This window comes from Danio aesculapii, chromosome 8, assembly GCF_903798145.1.
Source record: "Danio aesculapii chromosome 8, fDanAes4.1, whole genome shotgun sequence".
NCBI lineage: Eukaryota > Metazoa > Chordata > Actinopteri > Cypriniformes > Danionidae > Danio > Danio aesculapii.
The window spans coordinates 3,116,032-3,135,993 of NC_079442.1; the positions used below are offsets into that span (position 1 = coordinate 3,116,032).

The 19,962-nt window shown below is 36.2% G+C and overlaps 1 protein-coding gene across 4 annotated transcripts in view; it reads left to right on the plus strand.

The window, feature by feature from the left end:
- The window catches only part of fgfr1a (fibroblast growth factor receptor 1a), an 85,845-nt gene that overhangs the window by 45,625 nt on the left and 20,258 nt on the right, over positions 1-19,962 (plus strand). For 2 of the 4 annotated variants that reach the window (XM_056463014.1, XM_056463017.1), the window contains exons 7-8: positions 1,788-1,978; positions 4,229-4,376. In XM_056463014.1, the coding sequence (XP_056318989.1) occupies positions 1,788-1,978; positions 4,229-4,376 (339 nt within the window). Of the gene's footprint in view, positions 1-1,787; positions 1,979-4,228; positions 4,377-8,444; positions 8,590-19,962 lie in introns of all 4 variants that reach the window. The other 2 variants (XM_056463015.1, XM_056463018.1) reach the window with 1 other exon arrangement.

The following is a 19,962-nucleotide window of genomic DNA, read 5'->3' on the forward strand; positions in this document are numbered from 1 at the left end:
AAAGATTACACACATAAATACATATATATACAGTGTTGGGCAGTAGCGTCGCTACAAGTAGTGACTCTACTAGCTTATCTACATTTCTCAGTAGCGTCGCTACTTTCTAAATCAAATAGTTTTTCAGTAGCGAAGCTATTTTATTGGTCAAGTAGCGCAGTAGCATCCACACAAGCTAGATTTACCGATCGCAGATCAATAAGTGACGGCACTGACATTCACAGAGCTGTGAGGCCGGTGTCTAGCTGATGAAATAAATCCATATGATGACGAGCATGATGATTTCTTCTTCTTCCTGTTTCACGGTGGTTTAAAACAAACTTTTTGGTGCGTTACTCCCACCTCTGGTCGGTGACGTCGCCAACCAAATTAGGCTAACTCGAGAAACTTGCTTGATGGAAAGATGACTGAGGGAGAGGACTTATTTCTGAAGTAGGATTTTTCGTGAGCATACCTGGAGAAGTACATGTTAAGATGCAATCACTTAATTTCTGATGCTGTGCTCAAAAAATACTTTAGTAATCTATAGTAAGTACTTCTATAAATTACTGCATTATGTAGTGTAATTTATTAATGCAGAGTTGTAAATATATACCCTGCTGAAAAATCCAGCTTAAACCAGCCTAGGCTGGTTGGCTGGTTTTAGCTGGTTGACCAGCCTGGTTTTAGAGGGGTTTTGGCCATTTCCAGGCTGGTTTCCAGCCATTTACAGCCTGGTCTTTGCTGGTCAGGCTGGAAAATGACCAGCTAAATCCAACTAAAACCAGCTTGACCAGCCTGGTTTAAGCTGGACATAACTGGTTTTGGCTGGTCAAGCTGGTTTTAGCTGGTCATTTTCCAGCCTGACGAGCTAAGACCAGGCTGGAAATGGCTGGAAACCAGCCTGGAAATGGCCAAAACCCCTCTAAAACCAGGCTGGTCGACCAGCTAAAACCAGCCAACCAGCCTAGGCTGGTTTCAGCTGTTTTTTCAGTAGGGTATATATACAATATGCATAATGCTTATGTCAAAATATTTCCCTTTACTCTACATTACTATAGTATTTTAAATGTGTAACACCTGCTTTTATTGGATTTTTTTGTTTTAGCTGTTATATACTATAATTTGTTTCTGTTTAGTACAGCATAATATTTACAGTAAATAACTGAACTGAATTCTGCCTCATATGTTTAATTCACAGTTTTATTGACCTCTAACATATGATTGACTTGGATTTAAGTTGCTTCGATATAAAAATAAGAATTGTAAAAATAGATTAGATGTAGCTAAGCTACTTTTGCCATGTAGCTTTTAGCTTAGCTTGCTACATTTCCCAGGGGGTAGCTTTTAGTGTAGTTAAGCTACATTTTAAATAGAGTAGCTAATAGCTTAGCTCACTACATTTTTTAAGTAGCTTTCCCAACACTGCAGCTTGTCTATGACCCGTAAGTATTTATTCAGAGATTGGTGTTAAAAGGTAATCTTTAAGAAGCATCGTTATGTACGTAATATGGTTAGTCTACATTACAAAATGTGAAAACTGTCAAATTGACTGCCTCTGTAGTTCTAGTGTTAACAGGGCTGTCAACTTTTGGTTTTAGCTTGGAGTGAGAATACATGCCCTACCTCTATGCTGAATGGGTGAGAGTTGGCAGCACTGGTGTTAATGATCTATGCTAAGCTAAGCTAAAAGACCAAGAGATCAGCTGAATGGATTCAAACTGTAAAAGTCAACTGTACCTCCTAAAGTGGAGTGTTCCTTTAATCTGATTGTATGGGTTTTAACGTGTATATCGTGCTTTGTTCAGAGCGTTCACCGCACCGGCCGATTCTCCAGGCTGGTTTGCCTGCGAACCGCACCGCAGTGGTGGGCAGTGATGTGGAGTTCGAGTGTAAAGTGTTCAGCGATCCTCAGCCTCACATTCAGTGGCTGAAACACATCGAGGTGAACGGCAGCAGATACGGACCTGACGGATTGCCATATGTTCGGGCCTTAAAGGTAAACGAAAATATTTACTCTTCACATTCAACCTTCGAAATGTTTAGACGAGCACGAACCAGCGTTTCAACGTATCCGTCAAGTATAGGATAATGCACGTCCAGCCAGTTATCACAGAATATGACAACTGTGTATACCTGTTAAAAAAACAGCGAGAGTTTTGATGGATTAATGCTGTTTAATCTGTTTAGAAAGCAGTTTAAGTCATTGTTAATTTGTATTCTTTCAGGATATTTTTTTAAAGTGTTTGTTGTGTGAGTAAACAAAACAGCTCGGCATATCTGCTTACAGAGAGAGAAGAAACTTCAGACATATTTAAGCTGTTAGACAGTGCTTCACCTAAACTAAAAGATTGTACGCATTTATAGTACGAAACTATACACACAAATATTAATCGAAACATATTTCACATATGCTTATAAACTGTGGACATTTGTGAAATAATAACAATTTTAAGTTGTAAACAGTCAGAATTACATGTTTTGTTTATGTTGTGGAAATTTGGAGGAAAACAGTCATTTTTATTTTAATAATAAATATATACAGAGGGGAAAATATGTATTGAACGCCAAAATTTTTCTCTGAAAACCTGTTTTTCAAGGTGCTGTTGACTTGAAGCTTTCACCAGATGTTGGTAACAACCAAAGAAATCCATATATGCAAAGAAAACAATATTAATTAGTTTTAAAAAAATAGGTTGTGTGTAATGAAGTGAAATGACACATGAAAAAAGTAGCTATTAGTTTTTACAAACTTAAGTGGATGGAACATGAAGTCAGAATTATTCAGAATCCTTCCTGTGAATTGTTTTCTTTTTCACATATTTCCCAAATTATGTTTAACAGAGCGAGGAATTTTTCACAATATTTCCTATAATTTTTTTTTTGTCTGGAGAAAGTCTTGTTTTATTTCGGTTAGAATAAAAACTATTTTTAAATGTTAAAAAAATATATAATAATAATTTCAATATTTTTAGCCCTTTTTTTGATAATCTACAAAACAAACCACTGTTATACACTACCTGACAAAAGTCTTGTCGTCGATCCCAGTTGCAGAAGGTAGATATTTCCATGAGTCATCTTGTAGAAGACCTACTGGAAACCTCATGGAGCCAAGATCCTCATAGAAATCAGTCAAGTTTGGTGAAGGAAAAGTCATGGTTTTGGGTTACATTGAGTATGGGGGAGTGCGAGAGATCTGCAGAGTGGATGGTCAACATCAACAACCTAAAGGGTATCAAGACATTTGTGCTGCCCATTACATAACAAACCACAGGAGAGAGCAAAGGATAGCGCTCCTTCTCATACTTCAGCCTCCACATCAAAGTTCCTGAAAGCAAAGAAGGTCAAGGTGCTCTAGGATTGGCCAGCCCAATCATCAGACATGAACATTATTGAGCATGTCTGGGGTAAGATGAAGGAGGAGGCGTTGAAGATGAATCCAAAGACTCTTGATGAACTCTGGGAGTCCTGCAAGAACACTTTCTTTGCCATTCCAGATGACTTTATTAATCAGTGATTTGAGTCATTGCAGAGATGTATGGATGCAGTCCTCCAAGCTCATGATGGAGTCAGACACAATATTCATTCTGTTTCCACTGCAGCATGACCACATATTCTATACTGGACATTATTTCTGTTAAGTGACAAGACTTTTGTCAAAGCAAAGTCAGACCTTACTGTCCTAATTAAATAAATAAAAATCAAGGCATGATCATATTGTGGTCAAATTAGCATCATCTAGAGGCCTTTGCCTTTCATATAAGCCACTTCTGATGCCAAATGATCAACTAGAAGTCAAATTATTATTTGGTGTTCCTAAAACTTGGACAGACAACAAGACTTTTGTCTGGTAGTGTGTAATGACTTGCCTAATTACCCTAACTTTAACCTAATTAACCTAGTTAAGCCTTTAAATGTCACTTTAAGCTGAATACTTGTATCTTGAACAATGTCTAGTCAAATATTTTGTACTGTCATCATGGAAAAGACAAATAAATCAGTTAGAAATGAAACTATTATGTTGAGAAATGTGTTGAAAAAACTATATACAGGGGGGGAAATCATTCTGACTTCAACTGTATACAATTGAGTTGTGTTGTAATTGTGTTGTTTTATCTCAGTTTAAATATGTATGTTGAATAACGCAGCAAGCGTCATGCTTTTCAGTGTATTCTCGACAGATTGTTTCTTTACAGCATTAAAAATGGCAGCGGAGATGGATAATTGACCGTGTGTTTGGCCTCCGCAGAACTCTGGGGTCAACAGCTCGGACACACAGGTCTTGACCCTGTACAACGTGACCGAAGAACAAAGCGGAGAGTATATATGTAAAGTGTCCAATTATATAGGCCAAGCCAACCAGTCCGCGTGGCTCACCGTGGTTAAACACTTACAAGGTAACGCACGACTTCCGCAGCAGAGACACACCAGTGCAGAAAGAGACAGATATATATATGTATATATACATATACATGGTTAGAAACGGTGGTAATCAAGCTTTTAGGGGACCACAGCTCGTCTTCTCGTCGCTCCTTTTTTTCTGTGGTATCGTAAATGACGCCATGGAAAATCCCAGCAGAGCAACTAGAAGTGTTTTGGCTGTTGTTTACATTGGACGTTTCCTTCTCTCCGTCTCTTGTGCCCTCCTAATAAGGGTGTGTTTCATGCCCTCTGAAGATTACTTGCGCTCTCCTGCACTTCAAAAGCGTTTCGGTGGCACCTTGTGCCCGTCTGAATTCCTCCTTTGCTCTGGGTCTTTTCTTTCTTTACCTTCTACTTTTGTTTTTGGTGAAATCAATTCTGCTGCTTTCTCTTTGGATAGAAATACCAGTGAAATCTCGCTATTTCTTTATCACTGAAAGGAATGAATGATATTTGTATTTTATTTTATAGTCTGGTTGATGTGGGGGTGGCACGGTGGCTAAGTGGTTAGCACTCTCGCCTCAAAGCAAGAAGGTCACTGGTTCAAGTCCTGACTGGACCAGTTCGCTTTATCTGTGGAGTTTGCATGTTCTCCCTGTGTTATCGTGGGTTCCCTCGGGGTGCTCCGGTTTCCCCCACAGTCCAAACACATGCGCTATAGGTGAATTGAATGAACTAAATTGGCCGTAGTTTATGTGTGTGTGAATGAGAGTATGTATGGGTGTTTCCCAGTACTGGGTTGCAGCTGGAAGGGCATCCGCTGCAGAAAACACATACAGGAATAGTTGGCGATTCATTCCTATTGGTGGCTGAGAGAGAACAGTTTCATAAACATCTACCAGTCTTCTCCAGGAGAAGCACCACCGTGTGCATACATTGTTTTCTCTTTTCTGTGTACAGACACCACATGGCACCACTCACCCAGTGTGCGCAAACTCATAGACAAGACATTGTGTAATGACACAGGCTTCTTGTTTCAGTGTGTGACCCCCACCGAGTCTTTAAAATCTCTCTGCGAGCAATCGTTCAGGTGGGGATACATTTGTACACTACCTGACCAAAGTCTTGTCGTAAACAAATATGCCACAAATAATAACTTGACTTCTAGTCAAAAGTGTCAGAAGGTCGATTTTTCTGCTGGATCATCTGTTGAACTGCATCCCAATCATCACCAATAGTGCAGAAGACCTACTGGAACTCGCATGGACCCAAGATTCACACAAAAATCAGTCAAGTTTGGTGAAGGAACAATCATGGTTTGGGGTTACTTTGAGTATGGGGGTGTGCAAGAGATCTGAAGAGTAAGTGACAACATAAACAGCCTGAGGTATCAAGACATTTGTGCTGCCCATTACATTACAAACCACAGGAGAGGGCAAATTCTTCAGCAGGATAGCGCTCCTTCTCATACTTCAGCCTCCACGTCAAAGTTCCTGAAAGCAAAGAAGGTCAAGGTGCTACAGTATTGGCCAGCCCAGTCACCAGACATGAACATTATTGAGCATGTCTGAGGTAAGATGAAGGAGGCGGCGTTGAAGATGAATCTAAAGAGTCTTGATGAACTCTGGGAGTCCTGCAAGAAGGCTTTCTTTGCCATTCCAGATGACTTTATTAATCAGTGATTTGAGTCATTGCAGAGATGTATGGATGCAGTCCTCCAAGCTCATGATGGAGTCAGACACAATATTCAATCTGTTTCCACTGCAACATGACCACATATTCTATACTGGGCATTCTGTTAAGCAAAGTCCTGATTAAATCATTAAAAATCAAGGCATGATCATATTTTATTGTGGTCAAATAAGCGTAATTCAGAGGCCTTTGACTTTCATAAAAGCCACTTCTGATGCCAAATGATCAACTAGAAGGCAAGTTATTATTTGTTATTCCCTAAACATGGATAGGCGACAAGACTTTTCCCTGGTAGTTTATTAGGTCTGCTACTGGACTCTCCAGTGTAGTTGTTTGGACGGTATTCTCCTTTCTGACCCCCATGTATGTGATATACAAACGGAAGGGAAGAAATCGCACATCAAGGAAGGCGGAGATCCAAAACACGCCCACTGATTGTGTAATCGCAATTAACCAATGGGAGCTCAAAGGAGTTTAGGAGCCAAAAATAACTTTAAAGTCTGCATTAGTGAGCTGTTTTGAACTGCCTAAACCAACTTGATTTCAGCTGGATTTTGTTTGAATTTGTATTAATTTTTAGTTCGCTCTTCGATTTTGTTTAAAGTGTAATGAGTTTTTATCCTCAAGCATATTTCTCTTTTTTTCCTCTTTCATATTTCTCTGTCACACTCTTTCTAATCTTTTATTTTCACCTTCCTATCTGATAGCCTTTACTTTCGATTGTGTGTGCTTGTACTTGTTTTTATATCCCAGTGGGGACTTTTAATGCACACAGACTTGTGGGGTCTTCAGTCGCTGTAAGGACCAACATTGAGATACACATGATTATAAAGTTGAAAATGTAAAACTGCAGATTGTTTCCTGTTATGGTTGGGGTGGGGTGATAGAATATAGGGTTTGCATAATACACTCTAAGCTCTCAGAAATAAAAGTACGCGAGCTGTCACTCGGGTGGTACCTTTTCAAAAGGTACACGTTTGTACTTAAAGGGTCTATATTGGTACCTCAAAAGCATATATTAGTACCTACAGATTTTAAGAGGAACACTTTTGTACTTTTTTCAAGTACTAACATGTACACTTGAGGTATTAATATGGACCGTTAAGGTACAAATTTGTACCACCCCAGTGACAGCTCACGTACCTTTATTTCTGAAAGTGTAGGAAATAAAGGTACAAAATCTGTCACCGGGATGGTATCTTTTTTCAACAGGTATTATTTTGTTCCTATCAGTCCGTGAAGATACATATTAATACCTAAAAAAAGTACAAATCAGTGCCTCAAAGTACTTAAAGGTACAAACGTGAACTTTAATGGGACAAAAGTGTACCCTAAAGCAGGCATTGCCAATCTTTTCAGCCCAAAAACCAATGCCAGGGACTCACAATCCCCCTACTTTCCTCTGAGGTGGTTAGAAATATACAAATGTTGAGCACAGTGGTGCACCAATAGTCCTATATAAACATGAGCATATTGACAACACAAAAAAATGCAACAGTCTAACCATACGCCTTTTTATTAATTTGCTTAATTTCAACATAAACATCCTCCAAAGAAATGGAAAGGCACAATATATGGAACACAACAAGTACATTATTTAGTTTTGAAGACCACCACTCAGAGATAAACCTCCATGTTCAGTTATGATCTATATATTTAATGTATGTGAATGCCATAAATGGGTCAAAGCTTAATATGGTGCTGTAAAATTGATCCGCTGTAATTGACGTTATTGCTGTGATGTTAATCTAACGTAATCACCCAAGGCTTACAATCCAATAAGTGTTTCTTTTTAATTATTAACGTTTTTTAATGTTCTGTAGATTATAGATCAAATAAAGTACTAATAATAGTTTAATAAAAATGTGTTTGTTTGTTTTGGAATCACCAGGCGTCCCACTCACTGTCGTGCGACCCCCAGTTTGGGAACCACTGACCTAAAGCTACTAATGTGCACCCCAGTGACAGCTTTTGTATCCTTATTTCTGAGAGCGTAGAACCATCAATACATCTATGAGAGTCTCCACCGGGATATAGGGACAAGTCTGTGTGTGTGAGACTGTGTGTGTGTGATTGTGTTTATATAAGAGGGATTCTGGTACAGTCTCTGCTGGGCGGCGTTCCATGAGGCCCATCTTGTGCATGTGGAGATGGACATATTCGGGTGTCGAGGAGGGTAAAAGTCACCCTCGTCTTCAGGTGTTGGGTCTCAGGTGAATCCGTGTTCTCCAACTAACCACAAATCTGCCAGCAGGCTCATCGAAGGATCAGGGAACAGTTCTTCTTTCTTTAGGGACGGTGAAGGGTGTTTCTTCAACGCCCTCTTTTTACTCCAAAAACTCTCTCTCTCTGTCGCCTCCGGTGGGTTTTCCTGGAGCTCTCTGGCTTCATGCTGTGGTTCTTCTGTTTAGACGGCAGGCGTCAACACCACGGATAAGGAGATGGAGGTACTGCAGATCAGGAATGTGTCTTTAGAGGACGCTGGAGAGTACACCTGCTTGGCCGGAAACTCTATCGGCCACTCCCATCACTCTGCATGGTTGACTGTCTATAAAGGTATCTTGTGGTGCTCTGTTTGGTTCATGGTTTCTTCTGCCTGTCTGAAGCCCAAAGTATGTTTGGTTTGGTTTTACACACACTCTAGGGTATAGTCTTCATCCTAAGTGAATATTCAAATGTTTTTAACCTTAACCATGCATGTATGATGTAAACAAATGTGCATTGAGTTTTCTTTTAGTAATTGGTTGTGTTTTACATCCAGTATGATGTAGAAGTAGGGGTGTGCAGTATTTATTTGACCCCGATTTATTTAGTAGGGGTGTGCAGTATTTATTTGACCCCGATTTATTTAGTAGGGGTGTGCGGTATTTATTTGACCCCTATTTATTTAGTAGGGGTGTGCAGTATTTATTTGACCCCTATTTATTTAGTAGGGGTGTGCAGTATTTATTTGACCCCTATTTATTTAGTAGGGGTGTGCGGTATTTATTTGACCCCTATTTATTTAGTAGGAGTGTGCGGTATTTATTTGACCCCTATTTATTTAGTAGGGGTGTGCAGTATTTATTTGACCCCTATTTATTTAGTAGGGGTGTGCAGTATTTATTTGACCCCTATTTATTTAGTAGGGGTGTGCAGTATTTATTTGACCCCGATTTATTTAGTAGGGGTGTGCGGTATTTATTTGACCCCTATTTATTTAGTAGGGGTGTGCAGTATTTATTTGACCCCTATTTATTTAGTAGGGGTGTGCAGTATTTATTTGACCCCGATTTATTTAGTAGGGGTGTGCAGTATTTATTTGACCCCGATTTATTTAGTAGGGGTGTGCGGTATTTATTTGACCCCTATTTATTTAGTAGGGGTGTGCAGTATTTATTTGACCCCTATTTATTTAGTAGGGGTGTGCAGTATTTATTTGACCCCTATTTATTTAGTAGGGGTGTGCGGTATTTATTTGACCCCTATTTATTTAGTAGGAGTGTGCGGTATTTATTTGACCCCTATTTATTTAGTAGGGGTGTGCAGTATTTATTTGACCCCTATTTATTTAGTAGGGGTGTGCAGTATTTATTTGACCCCTATTTATTTAGTAGGGGTGTGCAGTATTTATTTGACCCCTATTTATTTAGTAGGGGTGTGCAGTATTTATTTGACCCCTATTTATTTAGTAGGGGTGTGCAGTATTTATTTGACCCCTATTTATTTAGTAGGAGTGTGCAGTATTTATTTGACCCCTATTTATTTAGTAGGGGTGTGCAGTATTTATTTGACCCCTATTTATTTAGTAGGGGTGTGTAGTATTTTAGTAAATGAAAGCTAAGACTAAACCTATTGGTCAAATAATATTTTTGTTAACCCAAATAGCAGAAAAAATTCACAATTAATGAAAAACTAAAACAAACGGACAATAAAACGCTAACTTAAATAAATAAAATAATAATTACCAAGACTAATAATTAGTTTAGCTATTGATTCTGTGGCGTAAAAGTCTGACCTGGGGCCTGTTTTATTGGCCAAAAAAGTAAACTAGGCATGTTTATCTACATAACAACAGTTGTTCACTCCTTTACTATGTAATTCTATTAATTAATAAAAACGCTTGCCTTAATTCTTCGTAATTATCACTTAATTAGTTTCCTTTGCATTCTGTGTTCAGTGTCTTATTATTTTATTATTATCAATAAGTGGTCAAATTTATCTGTGCAAGCACTAAACTTAGCTTTGGTCAACACAGAGGATGGGTTAACCCTGATAAACCTGAATAACTAGGACTGAAACTACACACACACCGGTCACTTTATTAGGTACACCTTACTAGTACCGGGTTGGACCCCCTTTTGCATTCAGAACTGCCTTAATCCTTCATGACGTAGATTCAACAAGATACTGGAAATATTCCTCAGAGATTTGGCTCCATATTGACATGATAGCATCACGCAGTTGCTGCAGATTTGCCAGCTGCACATCCATAATGCGAATCTTCCGTTCCACCACATCCCAAAGGTGCTCTATTGGATTGAGATCTGGTGACTGTGGAGGCCATTTGAGTGTAGTGAACTCATTGTCATGTTCAAGAAACCAGTCACTGGATATTTTCTCTCTTTCAGACAATTCTCCGCAAACCCTAAAGATGGTTGTGCGTGAAAATCCCAGTAGATCAGCAGTTTCTGAAATACTCAGACCAGCCCGTCTGGCACATAAAATAAACTAAAACTAACAAAACCACGATTAAAACTGAAATTGTGAAGCAAATGTAAAAATATAGTATCTAAAATCTAAAATGCTAATCTAAAATAACCTTTGGTATTGAAAAACATTATAATTCTTTAAGCCTTTTTGTGCTGCTACCTTCACTGGTTTATAAGGACTGTCCTTGCTACTAGTGTTGGGGGTACAAGTAACGTGAATTACATAATAATAATTTTCTAAGTAACGAGTAAAGTAACGCATTACTTTCAAAGAATAAGTAATAATATTTGAGTTGCGTTTCTTTTAAATCAAAAGCAGAGATCAACATCCCCTAATACAATTCACAACCCTAAATAAATGAAAACACTTGAATTTCAATTAACAGATCTTTATTTATATTATAGGATGATTTTAACAGCATTTTATTAGGTTTCACACACTCAATTCTTTTAGACATGGGATCTATTTGTGTGTGTTTTTAATTTACAATAGGAGTGAGTTACTTTTATCCCAGCTTGCATGTTAAAATTAAGATATTATCATATTATCATGATAAATATTGCACACTCCTAGTTTGAAGAAACTACCAATTACTGAAAATCCACCAACACACGATTCTTGTGTTTAAACCCCAAAACTCAAGTATACTTTGGGCTTTAATTTGTTCACACTGTGGGTTGAATTTGGTAACGTCGCAATTGTAGTTTAATAACAGTCATATTTATGGAAATCCCATGCTATTTTCAAGAGTCACCAAAATATGGGCCCAATTTGGACATTCACTTTTCATTTGACTCATGTCCAGTGTTCAAATTATACATTGACAATCGGGGGGATCAACTTTTTCAGTAGTAGTTTGGTAATACATGCTTCAGTGAACCAAGTTTATGAATGTATTAATATTCCATCTAATTTATTAATAAAATATATAGTTTTCAGTGTTTTGAAGGATATTTAGTGACCATTTTAGAGGTTACTGTAGGTCAAACTGTACAACCTATGTTCAAAATATGTTTTTTAGGCTATATACATGCTGATATAAACACCTATTTGACTAGAAAGGTGTCTTGTGAACACTTAAGATGTCTATCTGTGCTCTACAACTGCCAGATTGAGACTGTTGAATGATATTTTTCCTAGCATTGATTGGCACGATTGAATGCATCACAGTGGTATGAACCATATTAAGGGGTGGTCAAATGTATATTTATTATATACATTATTAAATATTAATATTTAGGAATGCTAATATTGAAGATAGACATTTCCTACTATTAAAGGGCCGACCCCCCCACCCCAATATTTCTTATTTTGATGTCTTTCAGAGGGTATCAAGCTTTAATAATCCTCCCCAAACCCCCCTATAATTTGTACCCTGCTCATGTTCAAATAAAAACCACTGTACAAAGAACTAAACCATTTTCAACAGCGTTGAGAGATTCGTGACACTATCACATGCTGTTAAATCGGTCTCTCCGAACAAAACATAAGGATGTTGTCAGTGCTGGTGAACACTGGCTCTTTCATTACAGTGCAGTGGTTTTCTAGCGAATAACAATGCAAAGTCATTCTTTTGCGAACCGCACCATTCTTCAACCCCCGTGTGTCTGCTTTGTGGTTTTGTTATTCATCTGGGTGTTGACTGATGCTCCAAATGTCAGTCGAAGCATGTCAAAGTGACATGTTTGTCGTCTTTCCTTAGAAATATGGAATCAGAGCGAAGCCAAACCTCTCTCAGTCAGTCAAAACTGAAATATCATGCATTTATTAATCATTAATAAGTGATAGTTTTGTTAATGTACACTTTTAAATAATAATAGGTCACACTTTACAATAACAGTACATGAACAATGATGTATTAATATGTAAACTAAACATTATTATGAGTTAAGATCATGAACTAACTTTAACTACAACATGTGTGAATAACAGCTACCTTAAAAGTACTTACCTGTTAGTAAATGTAATGTATTAACATTTAAATTTGAGCTAGATGTAATCAACATATACTTGTGAGCTGTTAATATTTAATAATATCATGACTTTACTTGAAGGGGCACATTATCATTAACTCATCAGTAACTACACATGAACTCCTGTGTTTAAACTGTTGGTGTTGGCAGAGCACTTGTTCTATTGTTATTCAGTGTTAACGCACTATACAGACTTGCATAAGGAGATCATGAGTAGTTAAGAATGGGTTAATGATGATGTATCCCTTCAAGTAAAGTCATGGTATAATTATACATTAACAGATCATGTGTTCATGATGGGTAAAGCGTAAACTAACGTGGTGATTAATACATGAATTAACGAACAGTCATGTACTAACAAGTAAATAAGGTAGACGTTATTCACGTATGAATGTTGTGGTTAAAGTTCATGATTATCGCATACGTTAACTCGTCGTTAATTCATAATACAGATGTTTAGTTTATATATTAACACATCTTTGTTCATGTAGTGTTATTGTAGAGAGTTAACCTAATTTTATAATGCTACACTACAAAAATGCTTACATTTTTGTCTTGTATAAGTAAAATAATCTTGTATTCACTTTAAAATAAGACAGTTTTACCCCCCCCCCCCTTCTTTCTGTGAGGCCACAGTGCTAACCACTGAGCAACCGTGCTGCCTAAATGAAGATATTGTTTTTCAGAAGTATTTTTTTCAGAAGTAACACCATTTGGCAGATTATTTTGCTAGTTTTGAGAAAAACTACGCTTAATTTTAACGTATCACGTCTGAAAGCAAGATAATATTTTTTACCTGTCTAGAAAATTGATGGAAAGTAGACTACACAATAAGAAATAAGTGTCCAATTTAGCAATAGCGATTAATTTATTATATGAAAGCTGAGTAAGTTCAGAATTTTCATTGATGTAAATTTGTTAGGACAGGACAATATTTGGTTTGTCCTATATTTATCTGAACCTGGAATTTGTTAAAAAGCTAAATATTAAGACAATCATGTTTAAAGTTGTCCAAATTAACTTTTATGTACCAATAAAAATAATAGCGTTTTGATATATTTACAGTATTGCAAAATATCTTCCTGGAACATAATCTTTATTTAGGTTTATTATTATTTTTTTGGCATAAAAATAGTTTTGACCGATAGAATGTATTTCTGGCAGACAACCTAAAGACGTGGACAAACTTATTGGCACATTTTCATTGCATTAAAACCCACATCGGTCACCAAAATAACTTAAAATATACAAAATTACTGAAAACAAACTTCCGTATTGTGGTTAAATCAGCATACTATCATCTCAAAAACATTGCAAGAATTAGATGCTTTGTTTCAAGTGAAGACTTAGAGAAACTTGTTCATGCTTTTATCAGCAGCATGGTGGATTACTGTAAAGGCCTCCTCACTGGCCTCCCCAAAAAGACAGTCAGACAGTTACAGCTCATCCAGAACGCTGCGGCCAGAATTCTGACCAGAACCAGGAAATCAGAGCACATCACACCTGTCCTCAGGTCTTTACACTGGCTCCCAGTTACATTCAGAATAGATTTTAAAGTATTATTACTGGTCTATAAATCACTAAATGGCCTAGGACCTCAATACATTACAGATATGCTCACTGAATACAAACCTAACAGATCGCTCAGATCTTTAGGATCAAATAGATTAGAAATCCCAAGAGTTCAGTCAAAGCAGGGTGAATCGGCTTTCAGCTACTACGCCCCTCGCTGCTGGAACCAGCTTCCAGAAATGATCAGATGTGCTCCAACATACGTAACGAAACATTTCTTTATTATGAACTAATGAAGAGTGAATGCATGTACTAATTAACGTATTAATTAACATTTAGGTTTAAGCTAAATGTAACCAACATAAACTCATGATATGTTAATGTATAATTATATCATGACTTTACTTGGAGGGGCACATCATCATTAACCCATTATTAACTACTCATGAACTCCTTATGCACATCTCTCTAGTGCATTTACACTGAATAACAATAGAAAAGTGCTCAGTCGACATCAACTGTGTAAACACAGGAGTTTAGGGATGAGTTAATGATGATGTGCCCCTTCAAGTAAAGTCATGATATAATCATACATTAACATATCATGACTTCATGTTGGTTACATTTAGCTCAAATTTAAATGTTAATTAATACATTAATTAACGACATGTGCTAACAAGTAATTAAGGTAGCCGTTATTCCAGCCTGATCTCACGAGAAAACGTAAGTATTTTACGTTTTGTCAGTTTAGTGGCTAATTCGTACGAATTCGTACGAGTTCAGTCGTACGAAATTGTACGCTTTTAAAAAGGAGGCGTGGCACCTAACCCCACCCTTAAACCCAACCGTCATTAGGGGATGAGCAAATCGTACTAAATTGTACGAATTAGATCGTACGAATTAGCCCTCTAAATTAAAAAGTTACGAATTGCCGTTGGATTGTGTTGGTTATTCAGCTCTTGTGCGTCATGTTGTAGTTAATGTTAGTCAATGATTTACCCTTTAACTCATCATTAATCAAAATAAAGTAATGTTTAGTTTACATATTAATACCTTATTACTCATATACTGTTATTGTAAAGGGTTAACATAAATGTGTAGCAGAAGCTTATAGGCTGGACTGTAAAATGAAAGAAGAAGAAAAACAAACATTACTTTTGTCTGATTTCACACCAAGCATCAACAAAAATACATATACTGACAAAAAATGCAGTATGAGCATTTCCAAATTGACGATATATGCTAATTATTCTCACCTTATACTTCATAACTACACAAATAAAGTTGAATAAGCGTAAACCATAACAAATAGCGACTGAGAACAGACGGCACATTGCGGCTGGTGGTTTGGCGACGCTTTGTTTCCAGGATAAACTTTCATCATATAAAATCCTTTCCGAGTTTTTCAAGATTAACCTGTTTCCTATTAACATTTATTTTTTTTTGCCTGAACACTGGACGGGCATCCCGAAGAGCCTGATTGTGAGCATAAGCAGGGCTATGCTGACATCACTTCCTCTTCGGCTCAGGTTTTGATAAACGCCTCACCTAGAGGGAGAATCGATTTATGCATTTAAATCGGTTCGGTTTATCAAGATGCAACACGTTCAACATTCAGATGTCCTTCTTAAAGGGATAGTTCACCCAAACATGGACGTTTGTGGTATTTTACTCGCTCAGTAGAGCATTATAGAAGATTTCAAGCTGAATCTGCTGTTCTTGTTGTTTACTGGCTGCTGGGATCAACCCATTGCAATGCTTTTTTCAGTGAATATTACTGAATTACTGAAAGAGCTGCAGTTTATTTTGTATTTTTACATGTTTTGTATGTTTTAAAAGTAACTAAGTAATTAGTAATCGGATTACTTTTTACATTAAGTAACTAGTAATTTAATCAGATTACAATTTTCCAGTAGTAGTCAGTACTTTGTAATCTATTACTTTTTTAAAGTAACTTACCTAATACATCTAATAATATTGTAAATAATGTTCAATTTCTTAGACGGACGGATCGTTTGGCTTCGTAAGAACTCAATGTGTCAATAGGAGTCATGATTATTGATTTGGGTTTATTTGTACTTGTTTATTTTGAATGTCAAAAACCCGTCACTATTCACTGCCATTATATCATCACCAACAACAACAGATTCAGCTCTAAATCTTCCATAATGTTCTACTGAAGAACAAAAGTTGAGCTGAGGGTGACTAAATTAATCGTAAATGCTCATTTTTAGGTGAACTACCCCTTTGAATGTTGATCTGTTTGCATTTGCATGTTGCAGTCAACCAATAAAGTACTATCCCTCGAGCTTCACGTTCACACTTCAGCATTCAAATATGATTGTCCATTAAAAGTCAAGCCAAAGAGAAGTGACCTGTCAGTGAGATGCATTTGCATGCGTATTGTTGTGTGCTGCGTGAAACATATCCACATGATACAATAGCCTCTTTTGTGTGTGCATGGACTACGTGAAAGAAACCCAGTATAATGAAGCAGAGCCTCGGGGGCAGACAAACACCAAGCAAACCTCGTAGGAAATATCTGTATCAGCCAGACTTCTCCTGTAATTTTAGCCGCATAACCTAGCTCTCCGTTTATCCTTCGCTGAAATGCACACCCGCGCAGATTTAGTCGGCCCGCCCAGATAAGCCATTCCTCTCCATTTACATTTGTATTTGTGTTGCAAATTTAATGTCTCATATGAGTTTACACGAGCCCATTTTTTGGGGGGGCTAATCTCGAAGCGAGAGCTGCCAAGTATCATGAGCCGCGGTTTCCTTCTCCTGCTAGTCATATAAGCAGAAGAATGTGCCGCGAAACCCGATCCATGAAAGAAGTAATTATGATGCTACAATAGGAGTTTGTGTTCTTCGCTGTGCACCATTCACGTGAAACAACAACTTCCCTAGATGAGATTTTCTTTTGGTGTGTGTGTGTGTGTGTGTGCATTTCTGTGTGTTATTTTATAAGGAATTGCATGTGTTGATTCAGATTTATCTAGGTCCCCCCTGTACTGTAAAAAAAAAAGTTAACTCAACTTAAAATTGAAAGGTAACTTGCTAGCTTTTTGAGCTGACTTAAATCAAGTTGTCGGAGCTATACATTGTATAATGGCATTTGGCCACTTGGTATCAGTATGATACTGTATAACTATGGCATCACCTTGAGAAAGGAACTGCGTTGGTAGAAAGCACACCGTTTTTGACCGTACTTAAGTGTAGAGTGCAATACAGATGATAGAATCCTGTTGTTTTGGTTCGGACTTCCAGTATTTAAACGTCAAGATTCCTGAAGAAAGGCTGTATTGGACAAACAAATAACATTACCGGTCAAAAGTTTGGGGGTCAGTGGGACTTTAAATGTTTTAATTTAAGCTTCTCCTGCTCACCAAGGCTGCATTTATTTCATCAAAAGTACAGTAAAAATTAAAAAATTATGGAATGTTATTGCACTATACAATAACCAAATTTGATCATTATATTGCACTATAAAATAATCAAAAGTAGTTTATTTTAATTTAAATATAGTTTCAGCTTCATTACTCCGTCTTCAGAGTCACGTGATCCTTCTGAAATCACTGTAATCTTAATTATTATTATTAACTGTAATAGTAATAAAAGTAATATCGACTGGAGTAATAATTTAATTGAAACCACATACAATAAGAAAGCAGTTATTTATAATTATAATAAATATTTAACAATTTAACATTCTTACATTTAATAAATGCTGCTTTGATGGACAGAATAATTTTCTTAAAAAAAAAATTGACTCCAAACTTATGACCAGTAGTGTGTGTATATATATATATATATATATATATATATATATATATATATATATATATATATATATATATATATATATATATATATAGTTGAAGTCAGAATTATTCGCCCCACTTTGAATTTATTTTCTTTTTTAAATATTTCCCAAATGATGTTTAACAGAGCAAGGAAATTTTCACAGTATGTCTGATAATATTTTTTTCTTCTGGAGAAAGTCTTATTTGTTTTATTTCGGCAAGAATAAAAGCAGTTTTTAATTTTTTAAACACCATTTTAAGGTCAATATTATTAGCCCCTTTAAGCAATTTTTTTTTCAATAGTCTACAGAACAAACCATCATTATACAATAACTTGCCTAATTACCCTAACCTGCCTAGTTAACCTAATTAACCTAGTTAAGCCTTTAAATGTGACTTTAAGCTGTATAGAAGTGTCTTGAAAAATATCTAGTCTAATATTATTTACTGTCATCATGACAAAGATAAAATAAATCAGTTATTAGAAATGAGTTATTAAAACTATTATGATTAGAAATGTGTTGAAGAAAAATCTCTCCATTAAACAGAAATTGGGGGAAAAAAATAAACAGGGGGGCTAATAATTCTGACCTATATATATATATATATATATATAATATATATATATATATATATATATATATATATATATATATATATATATATATATATATATATATATATATATATATATATATATATTACTTTTAAGTACATGCTCAAAAATATGCTCATTCATATGTGATTACTTTTTTCACTTTTTATACGTCCAGGACAATTTAAATGTTAAGTAAATATAAATATATGATATATATTTTGAGAAAAAAATTACTTAACATGAAAAATTAATTTACACACTTCCATAGGCAACCTAGGAAGTAGCAGAAAGGGATGCATGATATGGTATTGGCCATATCCATATCGGACGATAAATGCTATTTTTAATGTCATCGTTCTGATATTAAAAATTAGGCCGATATCTTTAAGTCTATAGATTATGTAATTGTACAGAACTACTTGCCTCCTGCATTTGTGGGGATGCGAAAAGCAGAAAAGAACCAGATTCTAATTCTTTTAGGACGGACACAGAGGCAGTGTGATTTAATTTATAACATGCAAAAAGTATGAATGAAAATGTCAGATTTAGTGTCCAATAACCTAAAAGTGGTTAACAATGACGTTTTTATACATTTAGCTCATATGATTAGCCAGACTAGTCAGAATTATTGGCCCCCCTGTTAATTTTTTTCCCAATTTCTGTTGAACGGAGAGCAGATTTTTTCAAAACATTTCTAAACATAATAATTTTAATAACTCATCTCTAATAACTTATATATTTTAATAACTCTAATAATTTATTTTCTCTTTGCCATGATGACAGTAAATAATATTGGACTAGATATTTTTCAAGATACTAGTATTCAGCTTTACGTGACATTTAAAGGCTTAACTAGGTTAATTAGGTTAACTAGGCAGGTTAGGGTAATTAGGCAAGTTATTGTATAACGGTAGTTTGTTCTGTAGACTATCGAAAAAAATATATATCTTAAAGGGGCTAATAATATTGACCTTAAAATGGGTTTTAAAAAATTAAAAACGGCTTTTATTCTAGCCGAAATAAAACTAATAAGACTTTCTCCAGAAGAAAAAATATTATCAGACATACTGTGAAAATTTCCTTGCTCTGTTAAACATCATTTGGGAAATAATTTAAAAAGAAAAAAAGGGCTAATAATTCTGACTTCAACTGTATATAAATACATCTGCAAGACCAAAGCGAGACCCATAGCAAATATCATTTGAAGACAGATCGCCCAAAACCCCAAGCTCTGCTGGTACAGAATCTCCTACTTTGTTTGCACATAAATAGCTGTGTTTTCTCAGCTCTCGAAGGTAAATAAACAGGTGATCATCACCCCTTCCCTTCTGCCACCCTGCATTGCTCC